Source organism: Scyliorhinus torazame, chromosome 4, assembly GCF_047496885.1.
Source record: "Scyliorhinus torazame isolate Kashiwa2021f chromosome 4, sScyTor2.1, whole genome shotgun sequence".
Classification (NCBI taxonomy): domain Eukaryota; kingdom Metazoa; phylum Chordata; class Chondrichthyes; order Carcharhiniformes; family Scyliorhinidae; genus Scyliorhinus; species Scyliorhinus torazame.
This window is the reverse complement of record NC_092710.1, coordinates 164,308,210-164,329,974: the sequence shown is the minus strand read 5'-3', so window position 1 is coordinate 164,329,974 and position 21,765 is coordinate 164,308,210. Positions and strand designations below refer to the sequence as shown.

The window sequence follows — 21,765 nt, the reverse complement described above, 5'->3', positions numbered from 1 at the left end:
CCAAGAGATTTATGAAATATGTTCTTCTCTGCACTCTCTCTCCACCCTGATTACGGTTATTTATTATTCATTCTTTTCGGAAGCTCTCCTGCGTATATATGTAGCGTGTCTTGTAGCTTATGAATATAATTACAATGCTATTTTCTTTTTCTTTTTGAATTAAATAGATACATTTCACTTCGCTGTAAACTTTACTTCATTAGTTTGATGTCCAAGCAACACTACCATGGGAAGATTAACTTTGACCATAAGAATATGAATCTTTCGATCACAGTGAGTTATTTATATTTTATTTGAAGACATAAAAGCAGTAAATCTTTAAAATATTGTGATCAGAAATATATAAACCTGATTATGCACAATAATACAAAAGCAAAATACTGCAAATGCTGGAAATCTGAAATAAAAAAGAAAGAGCTGGAAAGACTCAATAGGTCAGGCAGTATCTGTGGAGATGATCATTCATCAGAAATTAATTAATTGTGAGGGTAGCATTTCCCTCAGTCTGTCAGTTAGTGAGGCTAGATAATTAGCATTTTATCCGGTGCAAATGTTTACCTACAAAACTAATCAATGTTGACGAGGAGATTCAAAATAGCTGATACTTCCCAAAAAAGCTAATAAAGTCTTATACAATGTGAAGATAAAACAGTTTCACTACAGATCACCCGTGACAAGTAAATTTAAAAGGGGCCACTTTGAAGTTACATAGGGGATTGAAGAGAGGGACAAACAAAAGAGGAGCATCTGAAAGAAGTATAATTCACGTGGATGCCGTGGATTGTGTTTGCTGTGAGACACTTAAGAACGAGAAAGATTGGAATGAGTGAAAAGATGTAATAAAGGTCTGTTGATCTAAACCAAAGCTTAGGGAAGGTACATGAACTCATAAGGCCAGAGAAAATGTAAAACAGTTATCAAGGATAAATGGATAGAACTGGGCTTACTGCATCAGTCATCATGGTTCAATGAAATGACCAGAGTAAATCATAAGGTGTGTGAGTGTTGGAGATCAGAACAGCAGGTGCAGGATTGCCATATATTGTACAAAATTGATGGGCAGGAAATGACCAGATGCTCCATCAAACGTGTCCCACACAATGATGGCTGGAGCATCAACACTAAACCGGTTCTGTCCTGTCGCACAACCACCCCTATCTTGAAGCTACATTCTCTTGAAGAGGCAAAACAACAAGGGCCACTCTAGGAAACAAGAAGATTTCTCTCTCGGTCTACCCTATTCTAAAGTAAATAGGTAACTAGTAGATGGGGAGTGAGTTGGGCTCATTCCCACCCTGCCCTGTCCAACATGAACATGACCTCAGCCCTGGCGGGGTCCTCGAATTAACTGGGTTTGGGGACATCAATGGTTCCTCTTCCTTTTGGACCTCCTGCAATACCAATCCTGGTGTGGTGTAGAGCCCTGTTAAGGGGACAGGTGACCTCTAAACAAAGCATATTTGGATGGAATATAACGCCGTCTAGTTAGGCATTGGCAAGGCAGACCCAGTTGTGATTTACCGTGCGATCTATCGTATATAATAGTTACTGTAAATGAACTAAGTTTCTTTGAACTACTTGTTGTAAAAAGGGCAGCACGGTGGCGCAGTTGTTAGCTCTGCTGCCTCACAGCTCCAGGGACTTGGGTTCAATTCCGGCCTTATGTGACTATGTGGAGTTTGCACTTTCTCCCTGTGTCTGCGTGGGTTTCCTCCAAGTGTTCCGGTTTCCTCCCACAATCCAAAGAAGTACAGGTTATGTAGATTGGCCATGGGGCTTAGAGTCCAGGGATGTGCAGGTTAGGTGAGGTTTATAGGGTTGCGGGGATAGGGCTGGAGAGTGGGTCTAGGCAGAGTGCTGTTTCAGAGGGTTGGTGCAGTGATGATGGGCTGAGTGGCTTCCTTCTGCACTGTAGGGATTCTCTTCTATGACTCCTTCGTGGCATTATAGAACTGGCGACGAGGATGTGATTCAGCGCTGGGTCCTGCTGTTGGCTGAACACGAATATTCTTTCGTGGACCCAGATAGCGAACTCCGGTGCACTGAGCCATTTGCCTTCACCGACTAGCCGCACATTGCCCCCCCCCCCCCCTCCACGGGTGTTCTCTCTCCCCCCCCCCCCACAGGTGTTCTCTCTCCCCCCCCCCCCCACAGGTGAACAAAGTGATCACCACTCTAAACTTCACAGACTCTTTGCCTGTCACTACATCTCAAATCCGTAAATGGACTCAGACAGACCTGATCCGTGTTGAGTTATGTAGAGGTCAGCATCAACAGCTACCAGGCGAGTTAAGGCCGCTTTTGTCAAAACTGTCAGACTTCAATGTGGGTACGCGCATCATCATTCCAGAAAAAGGCCAGGAGTTGATATTGAAGGGCATCAATGGACATCTAGGGATGTCCAAAATGAAGATGTTGGCTCACAGTTATGTCTGGTGTCCGGGCCTAGATGCGAACATTGAGAAGATGGTCCCGAAATGCTCAGTCTGCGAGGAGCACCAGAAGTTTCCACCAGCTGTGTCCCTTCACCCTTGGGAATGGCCAGGGTGACCATGGGCATTTGCCAGTCCATTTGAGGGTTCAGTGTTCCTCCTTTTAATTGATGCCCTTTCAAAATGGTTGGAGGACTACAGGATGGTGGCGACCCCCTTCTGGACAACCATCGGGAAGTTGCGATTGTCGTTTAGCATGCGCAGCATCCCTGAAGTGCTCATTACAGGCAACAGGATCCCCTTCACTAGTGAGGAGTTCTCAGGTCTTTGAAGGCAAATGGGCAGCACATTCGTACTGCCCCGTGTCACCCGGCTTCTAGTGGTGTCGTACAGCGGGTGGTACAGACATTCAAAAGAGGCCTCAAGAAACAGTCTTCAGGTTTGATGGACACAAGGCTGGCTCATTTCTTATTTTGCTACAGACCACCCCACACGCAGTGACTGGGATGACTCAGGCTGAAATGCTGATGGGACATAGACTCCAAACCCGCCTTAATATGATTTTCCCTGACATAGGGTGAAAGTGCGCCATAACCAGGAGGTATAAGTGCATTGCCCCATTCAATGTCAACTACCCAGACCTTTGTACCAGATGATTCGGTATATATTAGAAACTTTGCAGTTGGCGCCCAGTGGGTCTCCGGGACTATCCTCCACCAGTCAGGGCCAGTTTCCTATCAAGTACAAGACCAAGGTTGGATCATGCGAAAGCACCTTAATTACATTCCGTCCAAGAGACCAATTCTTCAAAAGTTTCCTCATGAGCGAACAGTTCTCATCCAGCCAACTCTGATGCTGTAGCAGCCCATAATGGGGCCTCAAGGGGGTCAATTTGCCGAGATGACTGAGGTCGTGGACACAGATTTGGAAATGGAAACTCAAGCATCGAAAATTTCCGATGGGGATTCAACAGTACAGCAGCCACCAGTGGAGCAGCCATTGCGACGTTCCACGAGGAAGCGACGCCCGTCTTCCAGGATCATGTCACCCGATCCAGCACCTCGGGTGCGCAATGTCCAACAAGACACAAAGAGAGTCTGGAGTCCTTCTTCCCCACATGGAACAGAGGATTCTTTGGACTTTGGGGAGGAGGGATGTTCTAATCCACAAGTACCTTACGGGTTGGGAACAATTAACTTCCCCATGAACCTTGCCGAATATGAGCTTCACTGTTAAGGGGGTGGGGGACCTCTAAATAATGCCTAGTTGTATGGTTTATAAAGCTGGCCAGTTAGGCACCAGCAAGGCATACCCAGTTAGGATCTACCATGTGATGTACAACAGTAATTGTAAATAAACTAAGTTTCTTTGGACTACTCGAGGTGGACTCCTTCGTGGGCTTATAAAGACTTCCTTCCCTCTGTCTTCGTGCAAGGACTGCAAATGTGCTCAGCTGGCAGTAATCCATGACTGTGCTGAGTAACAAGCTGCTTCTCTCTCCTTACTTAGAAAAAACACATCATTGCAAATTTAGTGTTCTTTTCCATTGCTGACCTCAGAACCAGTGAAACTCCCAACAATACTTATAATTGAGCTAATGAGCTGATTGAGTAGACCCCAGGCTAGATTTTACCACCTCTCTGGAGATGGGCTGAGAGGCAGGAGGCCTCTTAAGATATTAATAATCTTTATTGTCACAAGTAGGCTTACATTAACACTGCAATGAAGTTACTGTGAAAATCCCCTAGTCGCCACATTCTGGTGTCTGTTCGGGTACACAGAGGGAAAATTCAGAATGTCCAATTCACTTAACAGCACGTCTTTCGGACGTGCCCTTATCTCTTGTTATTTACAAGTCACAAAAGCTTCAGACATAGTGGATCATTAATTAAAGTAAAATCAGTAATGACAGCTTAATCAGTCCCTCTTGCCCAACTTTTTTAAAATCTTTGATTCCCTGCTTTTTATTTTCAGTTTTTTTTTAATGCTCATCGTAGATGACTGTGTGTTGTCATCAGGAGAATCAAAGAGAAACAGAATCACAAAATGTAAAGCAGCCGAAGGCACGTCACCTTAAAGAGGTTCCTCTGTAACACTGTGGGGATTCCAGTGCTCTAGAATCTGGTTTATCTGTATTCACATACAGATACTTGTGAGCCATATTTCACAACTTTACTTTTATGCATATATTCAACAATTAGAAAAAGATGTAGCACTGGAGGACTGATGGATAGCTAATGCAATTCCTATATTTAAGAAGGGGGACAGAACATGGCCAGAGAATTATAGATTAGTCAGCTTAATGTCAGTGGTGGGAAAATTAATGGAACCCCTGAGGAGGGAATAGAGGAACATCTAGAAACAAAACATGTAACAATTAATATTCAGTAATATTTCTGTAATGTATCCTTGTGTTATTTATATGTAACACATATAGATTCCATTTACTTGAGGATTACTTGAGGGTTTGTTTACAGCTTTTTTATGATCATTCGAGAGTTGTGGAGGTCATTGCTGTGTTGGATGTTATGACTTCATAAAACCTAGGCTCATTGCACACTCCAGATATCTCGGCAGGTAACCATGTTCCCACTGTACAATGTGCAACCCTGTACTTTTGTCCTATGTGTAACTGAGGTGGTTCCACACCTGCATGCCAGTCATGCATCACCCTCATCTTCTCTTGTTTTTCGAGAAGTGCATCCTGCACCTCAGAGAATTTGGATAGGTGATGGCATGGCAGGATCATTCTCACTTGCCTTCCAAACATGAACTTTGCTGGCGATGATAACCCCATATCTAGAGGTGTAGCCCGGAGTTGCAAAATGGTGACATGACAATCTTGTTTTATTGACCTACACTTCAGGATAAGTGACACTGCAGACCATCTGCTCGGTGAGGCTGTTAGATCGGGGGTAGTGAGGATGTCACATGGAACCCAGAGCATAACCCTGGGTCTCTGAATTACTAGTCCAGTGACAATACAACAACACCACTGTCTCCCCAATTACAACAATTTGTTAGGGCAAACAATAATCATAGTCTATTAAGGGGTCTGAAGGATTTTTTCAACTTATATAGTGCATTGTATAGTATATTAGAGCTGCAGAGGAAAATTCAAGGTCAGGAGGAAGACACCAATCAACAACATGCTGATGTGGCAAAAGACACAAACGATGCTAACTGAATGCTTATGCAGCACGGTAGCACAAGTGGATAGCACTGTGGCTTCACAGCGCCAGGGTCCCAGGTTCAATTCTCCGCTGGGTCACTGTCTATATGGAGTCTGTATGGAGTCTCCCCGTGTCTGCGTGGGTTTCCTCCGGGTGCTCCGGTTTCCTCCCACAGTCCAAAGTTGGCCATGCTAAATTGCCCTTGGTGATCAAAAAAGTTAGGAGGGGTTATTGGGTTACGGGGATAGGGTGTAAGTGAGGACTTAAGTGGGTCGGTGCAGACTCCGTGGGCCGAATGGCCTCCTTCTGCACTGTATGTTCTATGTAGCGATAAAAGCCACCTGCGAGACCCTCAATAACATTTTTCAGTCTAACTTGGTTTTCTAAGACCTAAAGACGCAAACACAACGAGCAATGCTAACAATAAGAGAAGAGATTAGGGAAAGAGCCACAGAAAGTTAAGGGAACAAAATATTCACTCTGCCTGGGTGAACACCTGTAACTTGTTTAATGCAAAGTTTAAACGAGACACTGTTCAAATGTAAATAACGCCTTTGCCTACATGTTATAAGATTTACTTGATTTCTCAGTTAGATAGAGTCAGCTCCGGAGACCCTTCTCTGAGGTTATGCTCTCAATGGGTTGGCTAACAAACAATTGTTCTGTACCTGAGTCTCCTCAGATTATTTTGTAGAATCATCTGCTCCACAAGAGTGGACGTTAGCTGTTTCCAATTGAAATTGGTCACACTTGTGGAGTAGATCAATTTTGAGCGCATCTTCCACCTGTTGCCTACTGTAGATGTAGTGCAATGTCTACATCCTTGTTTGGTTCAGCAATCTGCTCAGTATATCTGAGGTAACTATTTTGGAGCTAGGCTTATAGCAGACAAAAAAGTCATACCCCTGTATGTTTACGAGGGGTCGTACCCTTCTATGTTTACGAGGTGTCCTTGTAGTCGAGGTGGTGCACTTGCCAGTGATTTGTGCCAGATCATCTTCAGCGACTTGTGATCAGTTTTCACAGTGAATTGTTTGCTAAATTGGCAAGTGTGGAATCTTGTGATCACAAACACCAGAGCGATTACCTCATGCTCTGTGTTGGTGTAATTGGATTGTGCTTGAGAAAAACTTTTTGGTATCTTCTTCCTTGAGCCGTAGTAATGTCAGGTGCAGATATCTGCTGATGGTGATTGTTTCAGAGACTCAAATATATGTTGGTGATCCTCCTACCACACATACACTATGTCTTTCTTCAGTAGCTCTCTGTGATGATGTTTTGTCAGAAAAGTTCAAATCTGTCTCTGTGGGTTGCCTTTGTCCTTTGGGGTAGGTATGTGTCTGACACCTTCAACTTTGCCTGGATTGGGATGGATTCCGCTACCCAAATTGATGGAGCCAAAGAAATTGATCTCATTCACATTCACTTGGCACTTGCTGCGGTTGAAGACGAGCCCATCAAGACGAGCTACAGCCATAAGTGAGCAAAGATTTTGATCATATTTTCTTTGGTTTTGTCCATCACTGGCGATGTATATGCATTCAGGCACGATTTCTTTGATACTGCCCATATGCAGCTGCAACAGGCCTTGACTGACAGATAACCAGAAGTTATCTCTGGAAGCAATATCTTCCCAATGGTGTTCTGGAGGTGTTGACTTCCTGGGATTCCTTGGCTCAGTCGACTGATCAATATCCATGTTTGCCCTGGAGCTTGGAGAAAAATTTAGCTTCTGTGAAACTGGGATTTAATTCTTCCAGTGTTAGAAGCAAATTACTGCGGATGCTGGAATCTGAAACCAATGATAAAATGCTGGAAAATCTCAGCAGGTCTGGCGGCATCTATAGGGAGAGAAAAGAGCTAACGTTTCGAGTCCAGATGACCCTTTGTCAAAGCTTTCACAAAGCTTTTCTCTTTAGTTCCAGTATTAGAATCTTGTGTGGGTATTCTTTTAGGGAGACGTTTATATGTCTTGAATCTAAAATATACCCCGATTGCGCCATCCTTCTTCAGAACGCAAACAAATAAATGACATCATTCTGTGTGATGATGCACACAGTGGATGCCATTGCATTCCATATCATCCAGCTCACACTTAAGCTTATCTTGTATGTGAATGCTGTGCTTTCTGGGAAGGTCGATTGATGGGTTTGTGTCTTCTCTGAGATGCAATACAGCATCACCGTTGAAATTTCCCATGGCATCGAATCTGTCCAGCTACAATCGTTGTAACTCCTGGACCAACTCAATATGAGTGTTCTTAGTCTCCTCTGCTGCCATTGGTATTTTGGTGATCTCATGGATTGTCACAATGTTGAGATTTGTACATGCTGGTAGTTCAGCCACTGCTGGTCTGCTCATGTCTATCCGGTAAAGTATTATGGTTTCCATGCTGAATTGCTATAGCTGCATTGCATTGTTGGCGTACCAATGCAAGTAATTGGAGGCCCATTGTATGCAGTCAGTTTAGCAATTGTTGGTTGTACCATTGATTTCCAATGGTCCAGGTTCATGTTCATCAGGATTCAGACTGGGCGAATACTTGCACTAGCTCCCATGTCAACCTTTATCTTGAGTTCATGTTTGCAGCTGTCTTTGGGCATATGATACTGACAATGGCAAAAGCTTCCAGTGGCCTGACTTCATCCACACAGTGTGTTACATTCACAATGTGGAAAATCTGTTCATCCTCTATTCAAAAGCTGTTCCATTCGGGGTCTCAACTTGGCACTGTCTTGTGAACTTTGTGTATCAGCTTGCGTTTGCGTAGGTCTCTGCTGCATCTGTATTCTGTTTGTTTGTGATCTATTGTACCCTCTGGATGCGTCTCTGGAGCCTGATTTCTCACATAGGTGTGTGCCTGGTGTCCTTTAGTGCTGTACGCCTTGTACAGATCTTGGAATGCAGGACAGCTCTGCGTTGGGTGTGACAAACCACACTTAACACTGAGACACTGAGCTTGCTTGCTTTTTGTGGTCTGCCTATCGTGCCCATATTGTTAGCTGCACCTAGTGCTCGCAGATCTGATGCCTGGCTACAATGTCTACATACTTGCTGCCATCTTTTAGAGGGCATCAGTGCTGTCACTTTTTTTTTCCCCAAGAGGTCTTTTTGGAACGTTTTGATAGTTATTGAAGCAATCACCAATGCCAATGTTCGTTCCAACAATTTGGCTTCTGAAAAGTTAAATTCTTTGCCCTTTGCTACGGCATCTGTTGATATATTCGTCGAATTGTTCCTGCAGCTGTTGCATGTGCGACATCAATTCTGAGTAATGAATTCTAAAATGTATACTGACTGTGCTTATCCAGTTCTATAACTGCTCAGTCTACGAAGCAGCTTCATTCTTTGTTTAAAAAATTTGAATTTGGATAGCACACCAGTGGCCTTCCAGTTCATGCTGGAAGGTTTGGAATCCGTCCTTCTGCTGTTCTTTTGCCTTTTCAGACTCTGATATGCAGGAATTGAGCTGCAATTTCTAAAGTTGCAGGTGACACCAGGTTATGGGGATAGTCAATTCTGAGGAGACTGCAAAAACTAAACAAAGACATTTGTGCACTTTCAGAATCAGTAAGTAATTGACAAATGAAGTACAACACCGATAAATGTGAGGGAGCACATTTTAGCAATGGATGTCCTGTGGCTCATATAGATTTCCGTTTGTAATATTCATCAACTTCCTTGCTCTTGCTTCTATCTGCCAGCTTTTGAATACTGTGTTTTCTACTTCAGTTTTTAATCATACACCTGATAAAAGAATCTTCTACAACCAATAACTCCATAGTCCTTCATTATTACTATAAGATTTTCCCTATTATTGACACTTTGCATGCCCCTCTTGTCCACACCTCTTGTCCACTCTCTTACCCCACCTGAAGGTTAAATATACAAAAGAAGGCTACAGTACCATCATCGAGGCTCTTGGGGCTCCAGTGACAATCTGGTTCTGTTTTCTTTTGTTCGGTTGTGAAGGCAAATGAAGTCTGTTTTCTCTCACTCGAGAGGTTTTTGTATACGTGTGTGTATGTGCATACCAATATGTCTGTTTATGTAAAGAACACAGGCAGGTCACTTCCGGTGGCGACTATGAGGGACTAGGTCGCACATTTGGTGGCTCCTGTTTCGGTCGGACTTTTGGACCTTTTCTCCTGACTTTTTTGCGCTTTTGAGTGTGGAACTGGAAAGCAATAGTACTCAGGCACTGAACCCATACAGAGTTGTATGGACTTAAGAAGCCAGAGGGACCGTAAACAGCAGAAGTGGTCAAACAAGGGCACGGGGGTGGCTGTGAGAGAGACCAATATGGCCGGTGTCCAGAGCAAGGCGCCGACTGCCCAGCCTACAATGGAGCAGCTGCTACAGGCCATGCAGGAGGGCTTTTTATCTCTGAAGCGCGATAACTTGGAGCCGCTCCAGAAGTCGATGGACCGATTGGAAAAAAGACTGGATGATCAGGCTGAGAAGCTCCAGAAGCTGGAGAAGACGGTGGAGGAGCAGGCAAACTTTCAAATGGTGGCGGATGTGGAGATTCGGAGGTTGAGGGATCAGCAAAAAATGCTCCTGGAAAGGCTGGAGGACCTGGACAACAGATCGCGATGGCAGAATGTAAGAATTGTTGACCTCCCGGCGGGGGCTGAGGGGCTGGATGCTGCCACGTATGTGGTAGATATGTTCCAGAAGCTGCTGGGGAACGAGGTGTTCCATCGCCCGCCGGAGGTGGACAGGGCACACAGAGTGCAGGTGAGGCAGCCGCGACGAGGGGGCCCGCACGAGCGATTGTGGTCCAGTTCCTCAGGTACCTGGACAAGGAGCGGGTTCTGCAATGGGCCAAGAACACACAAAGCTGTACCTGGGACAATAACACCCTGCATGTTTACCAAGACCTGAGCACTGAGGTGGCCAGAAAGAGGGGAAGCTACAGGCAGGTGAAATTCGGGCTGCTTTTTCCGGCATGACTGTGGGTTACATATGAGAGCCAGCACCACTATTTCGAGAAACCCGAGGAGGCGATGGACTTTGTTAAGAAGCAAGGGCTGGCTCTGAGCTGAGGACTCTTGGACTCATGGCAGAACTTTTAAGTCTATTTTGTCTCTCTCTCGCTTTGAGAGATGCCTGCATGCTTGGGTCCGTTCTTTTAGTTTTTTCGACCTTTTTAGGTTGATGTATTTTGGTTGCGATATGTTTTTCTTGTTCTTTTTCGTGGTTTCCCTGAATGTTTCCTTTTTGGGCTTCTTGTTTGGTTGGAGGTTTGGTAGGGGGAGAATAAAAAAGAAAATAGTTAAAAAGGTGTGGTTATGATGAGGGTTTCGGGCGAATATTTTGCAATCTTTTTCTGTGTGTGATGGGGAAGGGCTGAGAGTGCCTGGTACTTCTTATCTCTATCTGTTTGATTTAAATTGCACTATTGTTGGGGATGTCTTTGACTTGTATAGAGCAGTGTTCTTCAAAGTCGGGGGCGCGACCCGCGGGTGGGTCGTGGGCGGGTGTCGGGAGGGTCGCTGAGCCATTGTCTGCGGCGCTCCCGATCGTGCAAATCTTCGTGCAGCCGGCTTTTCATAACGCCGGCTGCAAGCGGCCGCGAACATGTAAAAAAAATAAAATATTTGGCCGCATTGCGCATGCGCACACGATGATCGGCGCGCATGTGCGTTTTGGGCACGCATGCACAGTGCGGCCGCTATTTTTTTAAACGGTTGCAGCTTTTTGTTTTACAAGTTCTGTAGTGGTTTTTATTCATTTATTTTATTCATTTAATTTGTATATTTTTCATTTATTTTATTCATTTTATTTTTTTTACAAGTTCAGGGGGATTTTATTCATTTTTTCCATTTATTTTACTCTTTTTTTTTACAAGTTCGGGGGAAGGTTTTATTTGATAAAATTTTACAGGAAAAAAATTCAGAACTTTGGACAGATGAAGACTCCATACTTTCCATCACCAGAAGGCTTCACCTTCATCCAACAGGTTCCATTGGAGGAGCGTGTACGAGGGCCAAAGGGACCCAAAACCATTTCCACCACTTTTGTCAGCAGCAAACAAGGTAAGATGAAATGGTGGGTCATGCAGGTTGGCCGGTGTGGGTCGCAAAGGTCGGCCAGCATGGGTCGCGAAGGTCGGCCGGGTTGGGTCCCGAAGGTTGGCTGGTTGGTAAAAATGGGTCCCCGGAAAAAAAGTTTGAAGAACACTGGTATAGAGTATGTGCTTAAGCAGGGCTGGTTTGGGGAAGTGGTATGGATGGGCCGGGGGGGAGGGGAGCCAGGGAACAATAGGTGAGAGACGCGCTGGCGCCGAAGCTGGGAGCCACCAGGCTAGCTGGGTGGGCTAGTCAACGGAAGCCAGGTTGGGGGTGGGGCTCATATAGATAGACTAGAGCAGGGGTTAGGTGGTAGGATGGTCTTACTGAGGGCAGGGAGGGGGGGAAGTTGATCTGCTGACGAGGATGGAAACTGGACATGGCAACAGTGGGGAGGTCATGGGTGGAGCCGGCCAGGAGGCGGGCCAGAGGAAGCGCGACACATGGCTGGAGGGCTGGCCAAGGAAAGGGGATGGCTGACCTGCAAAGGGGGGGTGAAGTGCCCCCCAACCAGGCTGGTCACCTGGAATGTTAGAGGGTTAAACGGGCCAGTGAAGAGGGCGTGTGTGTTCGCGCATTTGTGGGTTCTGAAGGCGGACGTAGTCATGCTGCAGGAGACGCACCTGAAAGTGGCAGATCAGGTTAGGGTAAGGAAGGGCTGGGTTAGTCAGGTCTTTCATTCGGGGCTCAACACTAAGACTAGGGGGGTTGCGATCCTGATTAATAAAAGGGTTCAATTTGAGGCGGAGGGTACAGTTGCGGATGGGGGCGGCAGATTTGTTATGGTTAGGGTTAAGCTCGAAGGGGTGCGAGTAGTCTTGGTTAGTGTGTATGCCCCTAATTGGGACGATGTGGATTTTATCAGGAGGTTGCTAGGGAAGATCCCTGACTTGGACTCACGCAAACTGATTATGGGTGGAGACTTTAACACAGTCCTGGACCTGAGCCTGGATTGGTCGTCTTCAAAAATGGGCGGGTTGCCAGCGATGGCAAAGGAACTGACAGGGCCCATGGAGCAAATGGGGGGAGCTGATCCGTGGAGATTTAGCCGGCCATCGGCGAGGGAGTTTTCGTATTACTCCCACGTCCACCAGGTGTATTCCCGAATTGATTTCTTTGTCTTGAGTAGGGACTTGCTGGCCGGGATGGTGAGGGCAGAGTATTCGGCAATTACCATATCGGACCATGCTCCGCACTGGGTAGACCTACGGATTTGTAAGGATAGCTTTCAGCGGCCACAATGGAGGTTGGAAGTTGGATTGCTTGCGGACGAGGTGTGTGAGAGACTTAGGAGATGCATGCAGAATTACCTGCAGGTAAATGATACCGGAGAAGTCTCAGCAACCGTGCTCCGGGAGGCACTGAAGGCAGTGGTGAGAGGGGAGCTGATCTCAATCCGGGCTCATAGGGACAGGACAGACAGGGCAGAAATTGACCGACTGGTTCAGGAAATTTTACGGACGGACAGGAGCTACGCAGAGTCCCCGAGGCCAGAGTTACTCAGGAAACGACAGAAGCTGCAGGCCGAGTTTGGGGCGCTGACCACAGCAAGGCTGTAGAGCAGCTTAGAAAGGCAAAAGGAGCGATATATGAGCATGGAGAGAAGGCCAGCAGAAGGCTTGCGCAACAACTAAGGAAGAGGGAAGTGGCTAGGGAGATGGGAAGGATAGCGGATGGGGAGGGACACGGCAGGGCTGAACAAGGTGTTTAGGGACTTTTATAGTAAGCTGTACACTTCGTAACCCCCCAGGGTACCGGAGGGGATGAGACGATTCCTGGACGGACTGACCTTCCCAAGAGTGGGTAGGGGGTTGGTAGTCGGACTGGGGGCCCTGGTTAGGATCGAAGAGGTATTGGGGGGCCTGAAGGTCATGCAGTCGGGTAAAGCCCCGGGGCCGGATGGGTATCCGGTGGAGTTTTACAAAACGTTTGCCGAGATATGGGGCCGGTGCTGGTCAGGGTTTTCAACGAGGCAAGAGACAGAGGGGTTCTACCCCCGACGATGACGCAGGCCACTATTTTGCTTATTCCGAAATGGGATAAAGACCCAGAGAATTGTGGGTCTTACAGGCCGATCTCTTTGATCAACATAGACGCTAAGTTACTGGCCAAGATCTTGGCGACTAGAATTGAGGACTGTGTACCGGACGTAATTGCGGAGGACCAAACTGGGTTCGTAAAGGGTAGGCAACTGGCGGCCAATCTAAGAAGGCTACTTAATGTGATCATGATGCCCCCGGAGAGCAGGGAGGCAGAGATAGTGGTAGCTATGGATGTGGAAAAGGCTTTTGACCGGGTCGAGTGGGACTACCTGTGGAAGGTGCTGGGAAGGTTTGGGTTCGGGGAGGGGTTCATTGACTGGGTTAGGCTGTTATATCAGGCCCCAGAGGCTAGTGTAAGGATGAACAGGATGACATCAGATTACTTCGGACTGCACCGCGGGACAAGACAGGGTTGCCCGCTCTCCCCACTGCTGTTCACGCTGGCCATAGAGTCGCTGGCAATTGCTCTGAGAGCTTCAAGGGACTGGAAAGGGCTGGTCCGGGGGGGAGGTGAAACATAAAGTCTCGTTATACGCGGATGACCTGCTGTTATACGTGTCAGACCCAATGGCGGGGATGGACGGTATCATGGAAATCCTGAGGGAATATGGCCGGTTTTCAGGATATAAATTGAACATGGGTAAGAGCGAGATGTTCGTAATTCAGGCGAGGGGGCAGGAGAGTAGGCCGAAGGAGTTGCCGTTCAGGCTGGTAGGGGAAAGCTTTAGATACTTGGGGATACAGGTGGCACGGGACTGGGGCAGGTTGCATGAGCTCAACCTGTCCCGATTGGTGGAACGAGTGAGGGAGGAGGTTCGGAGTTGGGATGCGCTCCCTCTGTCACTAGCAGGGAGGGTGCAGACTGTCAAGATGACGATTCCCCTGAGATTCTTGTTCATATTGCAGTGTCTCCCCATTTTCATCTCGAGGTCCTTCTTTAAGAGGCTGAATAAAACTATCCTGGGATTTGTCTGGGCGGGGAAGTCCCCGCGGGTGAGGAAGGTGATGCTTGAAAGGAACAGAGGGGAGGGAGGGGGGGGGCTGGTGTTGCCGAACTTTAGCAACTACTACTGGGCGGCCAACATAGCGATGATAAGGAAATGGATGGTGGGCACGGGGTCGGTCTGGGAGCGGATGGAGGCTTCTTCGTGCAGGGGCACCAGTTTGGCAGCGCCGGTTATGGTGCCCCTGCCGCTCCCGCCGGCGCAGTACTCCACCAGCCCTATAGTGATGCCGGCTCTGCGGATCTGGGGCCAGTGGAGGAGAGGGGAAGTGAAAGCATCGGTATGGACCCCAATCTGCGGCAATCACCGATTTGCCCCGGGGAACATGGACGGTGGGTATCGACTATGGCGGAGGGTGGGGATTGTGAGGGTGGGAGATCTGTTCCTGGAAGGGAGCTTTCCGAGCATGAGGGCGTTGGAGGGGAAGTTTGGGCTGGCGGGAGGGAATGACTTTAGATACGTACAGGTGCAGGATTTCGTGCGCAGGCTGGTGCTGTCCTTCCCACGCCTCCCGCCAAAGGGGAGGCAGGACAGGGTAGTTTCTAGGGGAGAGTTAGGTGAGGGTAGGGTCTCAGATATTTACAAAGAACTAATGGGAGCAGAGGATACACAGACTGAGGACCTGAAGCTTAAGTGGGAGGAGGAGCTCGGGGGGGAGATGGAGGACAGTATTTGGGCAGAAGCTCTGGGTAGAGTAAACATGGCCGCAACATGCGCCAGGCTCAGTCTGATCCAGTTTAATGTCGTGCACCGGGCCCACATGACGGTGGCCCGGATGAGTAAATTCTTCGGGCTGGAGGACAAGTGTGCCAGATGTGCCGGTGGGCCGGCTAATCACGTGCACTGGTTCTGGTCGTGCCCTAGACTCAGAGGGTACTGCCAGGGATTCGCAGACATCATGTCCCGGGTTTTGAAAACTGGGGTGGTAATGAGTCCTGAAGTGGCAATCTTTGGGGTGTTGGAGGACCCGGGAGTCCAGGAGAAGGAGGCCGACGTCTTGGCCCAGCGAGGAATACCGTTGGCATGGAGGGACTCACTGCCCCCGAAGACCGAAGCATGGCTATCGGACATGGCAGCTTTCTCGGTCTAGAAAAGGTTAAGTTCGCCTTGAGAGGTTCACTATCGGGGTTCGCCCGGAGGTGGCAGCCATTCATTGACTTCTTCGCGGAGAATTAATCATCAGCATGTGGGGGGTAGGGGGGGCTAGGGTAGTGTAGAGTCGGAGGTGGTTTAGGCAGGTCCTTGCGAGAACAGAGTTGTGGTTTGTACTATGCGTTACTTGCTTTTCCTTTTGTACAGTACTAGACAATGTCATTGTTTTAGATGCCAAAAATACCTCAATAAAATTGTCTTTAAAAAAAAAAGAACACAGGCAGGTGATGCTAGGCCCAGGACAGCAATGTAAATGTGCTCCTGTCATGCCATTGGGACTAGACTGTGTTACTCATGGCTCATGATGAGCAGGGGCTCGATCATGACCCTGATGCGATTCTGACAAACCTAAGAGATCGTGTCCGAGAATTCTTGGAAACCGTAAGAGCACTTGAACAGACATATCGGGCGCACATACAGCCACATACAAAAACCTCTAGAGTGAGAGAAAACAGACTTCATTTTTATGTCACCTCCATTGTTTCTAACAATGTATTCATGTTTATAATCTCCAGTTTTCTTTTGAATGCCTTGTGCATTCAATTTCATACCACTCAATTATTTGTTTATTTTTGAAACTTTGTCTGTTATTCTTTTTCCTGGTTTGTCGATTAACATTTTGACAGATTTCGCCTCTGCTACCCCAATCTTTCACCACCTTACAGCCTTTTTCTTCCATGCTAATTTTTCAAACTATTTTTTCTGCTTAACAGTCCTTTAGCATGAACAAACCCCTCGTTGTTACAGAGGGTAATTCCTTGTTCTTTCTTATCCCCATATTCTGTACAGAACACTTTTCTGTCTAAAGTTTAGGCTTGAATGAATATATAGCACTTGATCATGCACCATTGTGAAATTCATTACCCAGTCCACACGAGTCTGCACCCAAGGGTGAGATCTCCCAGCCTCCCCATTGCCGACTTGGAACGTCACGAGGCCGGTCAACCTGCAGGAAATGGGACTGAGTGCGGCCTTGGCGAGGTGTTTCTCGCTGAGATCCAAAAATAAAGCAGAGTTCCGTTTAATGGTGGGGTTGTTCTCAGCACTGCCCACTCCGGGAAACATTTCCGTTAAATCGCGGCCATCTCACCCGTCTCCCTTCTTATTCTTATCTCTATCAGGATTCCATTCTGTCTTGCAAAGGTTAAAGTTCAGACACTTTTATGCCATCAGTTGTCTTTCTCACAAATCTTATGTTGGCGAGTCAAAAGCCTCAGCAGAAAATGGAGTGGGCAGGTTTCTTCAACATTTCAGTAGAAAACTAATGGAACACCTTTAAAGAGATATATTGGATATTTCCAAAACCAACAAAAGCAGTCCAAACAAATTTGACACGTTAAAAGTATGTGGTGGTATGTATTAGGAGTAGTACGGTACCCAGTGATGCCGAGAGGCTATTGGTGGACAGACACTGGGTCATGATTAGATCTGCCGCCTGCTGGCTCCACCCAGTAAGGCGGAGTATAAGAACCCAGGTTCTCCCAGCAGCCGCATTCTGTAACCAAGCTGCTGGGGAACAAGTCTGCGTAATAAAGCCATCGATTGAATTCTCTTCTCGCCTCGTAAGTGATTGATTGTGCTACAATTTATTATGCACACTTTAAAGGACTATGGAGCTCCGGATCGCCCCAGAGTGTCTGCGAATCAGCCCCCATGCGGCAAACTCAGCGGCCACTTTTAAACACTGGCTAGCGTGTTTTGAGGGATACCTCCGAACGGCCCCCGGCAGACCTATAGAAGACCAGAAAATGCAGGCCCTGCATTCCAGGGTGAGTCCGGAGATCTACACGCTCATCGAAGACACGGAGGGTTTCCCAACGGCGCTCACCATGCTGAGAGGGATCTACATTCGGCCCATAAACCAGGTCTACGCACGCCACCAACTCGCGATGAGACGGCAAATCCCCGGGGAATCGCTGGACGAGTTCTACAGCGCGCTGCTAATACTGGGAAGGAGCTGCAACTGCCCACCGGTGACCACTAACGAACATACGGAACTCCTCATCAGGGATGTTTTCGTAGCAGGTATTACCTCATCCCAAATTCGCCAGCGACTGTTGAAAAGAGACTCGCTGGGGCTCACGGAGGCACGGAACCTTGCGGCCTCGCTCGATGTGGCATCACAGAATGCCCGCGCTTACGCCCCCGACTGCCCCAGCGACTGTTGGAAAGAGACTCGCTGGGGCAGCACGGTAGCCTTGTGGATAGCACAATTGCTTCACAGCTCCAGGGTCCCAGGTTCGATTCCGGCTTGGGTCACTGTCTGTGCGGAGTCTGCACGTCCTCCCCGTGTGTGCGTGGGTTTCCTCCGGGTGCTCCGGTTTCCTCCCACAGTCCAAAGATGTGCAGGTTAGGTGGATTGGCCATGATAAATTGCCCTTAGTGACCAAAAAAGGTTAGGATGGGTTATTGGGTTACGGGGATAGGATGGAAGTGAGGGCTTAAGTGGTTCGGTGCAGACGCGATGGGCCGAATGGCCTCCTTCTGCACTGTATGTTCTATGTTCTATGTTCTATATGCACGGCAGCCCCTTGGGCTCTGTGGACCCCCGCCGCGACCGACTCCCCGGCACCCCCCATCCCCCCGCAAGCCTGTGCGGCCAGAGCATCAGACCACCGGGGGGGGACCCCGCTGCTACTTTTGCGGGCAATCAAAACACCCCCGGCAGCGCTGCCCGGCCCGCTCAGCCATCTGTAAAAGTTGCGGCAAGAAAGGGCACTATTCAGCGGTGTGCCAGTCCCGGGGGGTCGCCGCAATCTCCTGGTGAGAACTGGGATCACAGACTCAACCCCCCCAACGAAGCATGTGCGGCCAAAGGGCGCCGCCATTTTGGGTCCCGGACTCCATGCTCCATGCGGGGGGATGGGCGCCACCATCTTGTGCCCCGCCGGCCGCGTACGATTCATGGGCGGCGCCATTTTGTCTGCCCCCGACCGCGTGCGATCCGTGGACGCCGCCATCTTGGCTGACAGCCAAGGACCCCAGCATGGACGTCCCCACGGGCCTGAAGAAAACGCTACGATGCAGCAACCGCGACTGGCTTCGGTGACCCTGGACCAGTCGCGGCCCCGGACGCTCCAAACGGCAACGACGACGGTGCTGGTTAACGGGTACGAAACGCCATGTCTGATCGACTCTGGGAGCATGGAAAGTTTTATCCATCCGGATACGGTAAGACGCTGTTTTCTTTCAATCCACCCGAGTACCCAACAGATTTTTCTGGCAGCGGGTTCCCATTCCGTAGAAATCAAACGGTTCTGCATCGCGAATCCACGGTGTAGGGGAGAGAGTTTAAGAATTACCGACTTTATGTCCTCCCCCACCTCTGCGCTCCCACACTCCTAGGGTTAGATTTTCTATGTAACCTTCAGAGTTTAACGTTCCAATTCGGCGGCCCTATACCCCCACTTACTATCTGCAGCCTCGCAACCCTCAAGGTTGAACCGCCTTCCTTGTTTGTGAACCTCACCCCGGATTGCAAACCCGTCGCAGAGGAGCAGACGGTACAGCGACCAGGACCGAACATTTATCCGGTCTGAAGTCCAGCGGCTGCTGAAGGAAGGCATAATCCACGCCAGCAATAGCCCCTGGAGAGCTCAGGTGGTAGTTGTAAAGACCGGGGAGAAGCAGAGGATGGTCGTAGACTATAGTCAAACCATCAATAGGTACACGCAGCTAGATGCGTACACGCTCCCCCGCATATCCGACATGGTCAATCGGATTGCACAGTACAAGGTCTTTTCCACCGTGAACCTTAAGTCCACACATCATCAGCTCGCCATCCGCCCGAGCGACCACAAGTACACTGCCTTCGAATCAGACGGGCGGCTCTACCACTTTTTAAGGGTTCCATTCGGCGTCACTAATGGAGTCTCGGTCTTCCAACGGGAGATGGACCGAATGGTTGACCAGCACGGTTTACAGGCCACATTCCCGTATCTTGACAACGTCACCATCTGCGGCCATGACCAGCAGGGCCACGACGCCAACCTCCATAAATTCCTCCCGACCGCTAACGCCCTGAACCTCACCTACAACAAGGAAAAATGCGTGTTTAGCACCGACCGTCTAGCCATCCTTGGCTACGTAGTGCGTAATGGAGTCATAGGCCCCGACCCTGAGCGCATGCGCTCCCCTATGGAGTTCCCCCTCCCTCATTGTTCCAAAGCCCTGAAACGCTGCCTGGGCTTTTTCGCTTATTACACCCAGTGGGTCCCCAATGACGCGGACAAGACCCACCCGCTAATTCAGTCCACTACCTTCCCCCTGTCGACAGAGGCCCGCCAGGCCTTCAGCCGCATCAAAGCGGATATCGCAAAGGCCACGATGCCGCAATCAATGGGTCCCTCCCCTTCCAAGTCGAGAGCGACGCATCCGACGTAGCTCTGGTGGCCACTCTCAACCAAGCAGGCAGACCAGTGGCCTTTTTCTCCCGTACCCTCCAAGCTTCAGAGATCCGCCACTTCTCAGTGGAAAAGGAGGCCTAGGCCATAGTAGAAGCTGTGCGGCATTGGAGGCATTACCTGGCCAGTAGGAGATTCACTCTCCTCACTGACCAACGGTCGGTGGCCTTCATGTTCGATAATGCACAGCGGGGCAAGATCAAGAACGACAAGATTTTGCGGTGGAGGATCGAACTCTCCACATAGAACTATGAGATCTTGTATCGTCCCGGAAAGCTGAACGAGCCGTCCGATGCCCTATCCTGTGGCACATATGCCAATGTACAAGTGGACCGTCTCCAAACCCATCACTTGGAGATCTGCCACCCAGGAGTCACTCGGTTCTACCACTTCGTGAAGACCCGCAACCTCCCCTACTCAGTCGAGGAGGTCCAAACAGCGACCAAGCCGCACTTTTTCAGGCCAGATAGAGCGCACCTGATAAAGGCTTCCCGTCCCTTTGAGCGCCTCAGTCTGGACTTCAAAGGTCCCCTCCCCTCCACCGATCGCAACACGTACTTCCTAAACGTGGTTGACGAATACTCCCGTTTCCCTTTCGCCATCCCCTGCCCCGACATGACCGCGGCCACAGTCATTAAAGCCCTCTGCACCATCTTTACACTGTTCAGTTTCCCCGCCTACATCCATAGCGATAGGGGGTCCTCCTTCATGAGCGACGAACTGCATCAATTCCTACTCAGCAAGGGCATCGCCTCGAGCAGGACGACCAGTTACAACCCACGGGGGAACAGTCAGGTAGAGAGGAAGAATGGTACAGTCTGGAAGACTGTCCTACTGGCCCTACGGTCCAGAAGTCTCCCAGTTTCCCGCTGGCAGAAAGTCCTCCCGGATGCCCTCCACTCCATCCGGTCGCTGCTGTGTACCACAACTAATCAAACGCCTCACGAGTGCCTCCTTGTCTTCCCTAGGAAGTCCTCCTCCGGAACGTCACTTCTGACCTGGCTGGCAGCCCCAGGACCCATCTTGCTCTGAAAGCACGAATCGGACCCGTTGGTCGAGAGGGTTCATCTTCTCCATGCGAACCCTCAATACGCCTATGTGGCATATCCCGACGGCCGACAGGACACGGTCTCCCTGCGGGACCTGGCGCCCGCCGGAGCTCCCCACACCCCCCCAACACCAATCACCCCCTCCCTCCCGCCGGCGCACCCCACAGCCGCTCCCTTCCCGGGTAGATCGGTCCTCCTCCTGTGCCCGCCCAGGAGTAGTGAAACAGGAACAAACATCGCGACACTCCCAGAGACGACAGTGCCCGAGCCAGCGCCTGCACCACCACCGGAGCTGTGACGATCGGCATGGACGACCAGGGCACCCAATCAACTCATTGAATCTGCGTGAAAAAACAAGATCTGTAAATAATTCAGTAGCCCAGTAGAAGCGGCATTGTAAATAGTTAACAGTTGATATCGATGCATTGCCACTGTG

General features: G+C 49.0%; 1 protein-coding gene across 2 annotated transcripts in view; it reads left to right on the top strand.

Moving 5' to 3' along the window:
- LOC140410570 (structural maintenance of chromosomes protein 6-like) overlaps window positions 1–21,765 on the top strand; it is a 185,852-nt gene that overhangs the window by 143,864 nt on the left and 20,223 nt on the right. For both annotated transcript variants that reach the window (XM_072498829.1, XM_072498830.1), the window contains one exon: window positions 168–273. In XM_072498829.1, coding sequence (XP_072354930.1) covers window positions 168–273 — 106 coding nt within the window. The remainder of the gene's footprint in view (window positions 1–167; window positions 274–21,765) is intronic.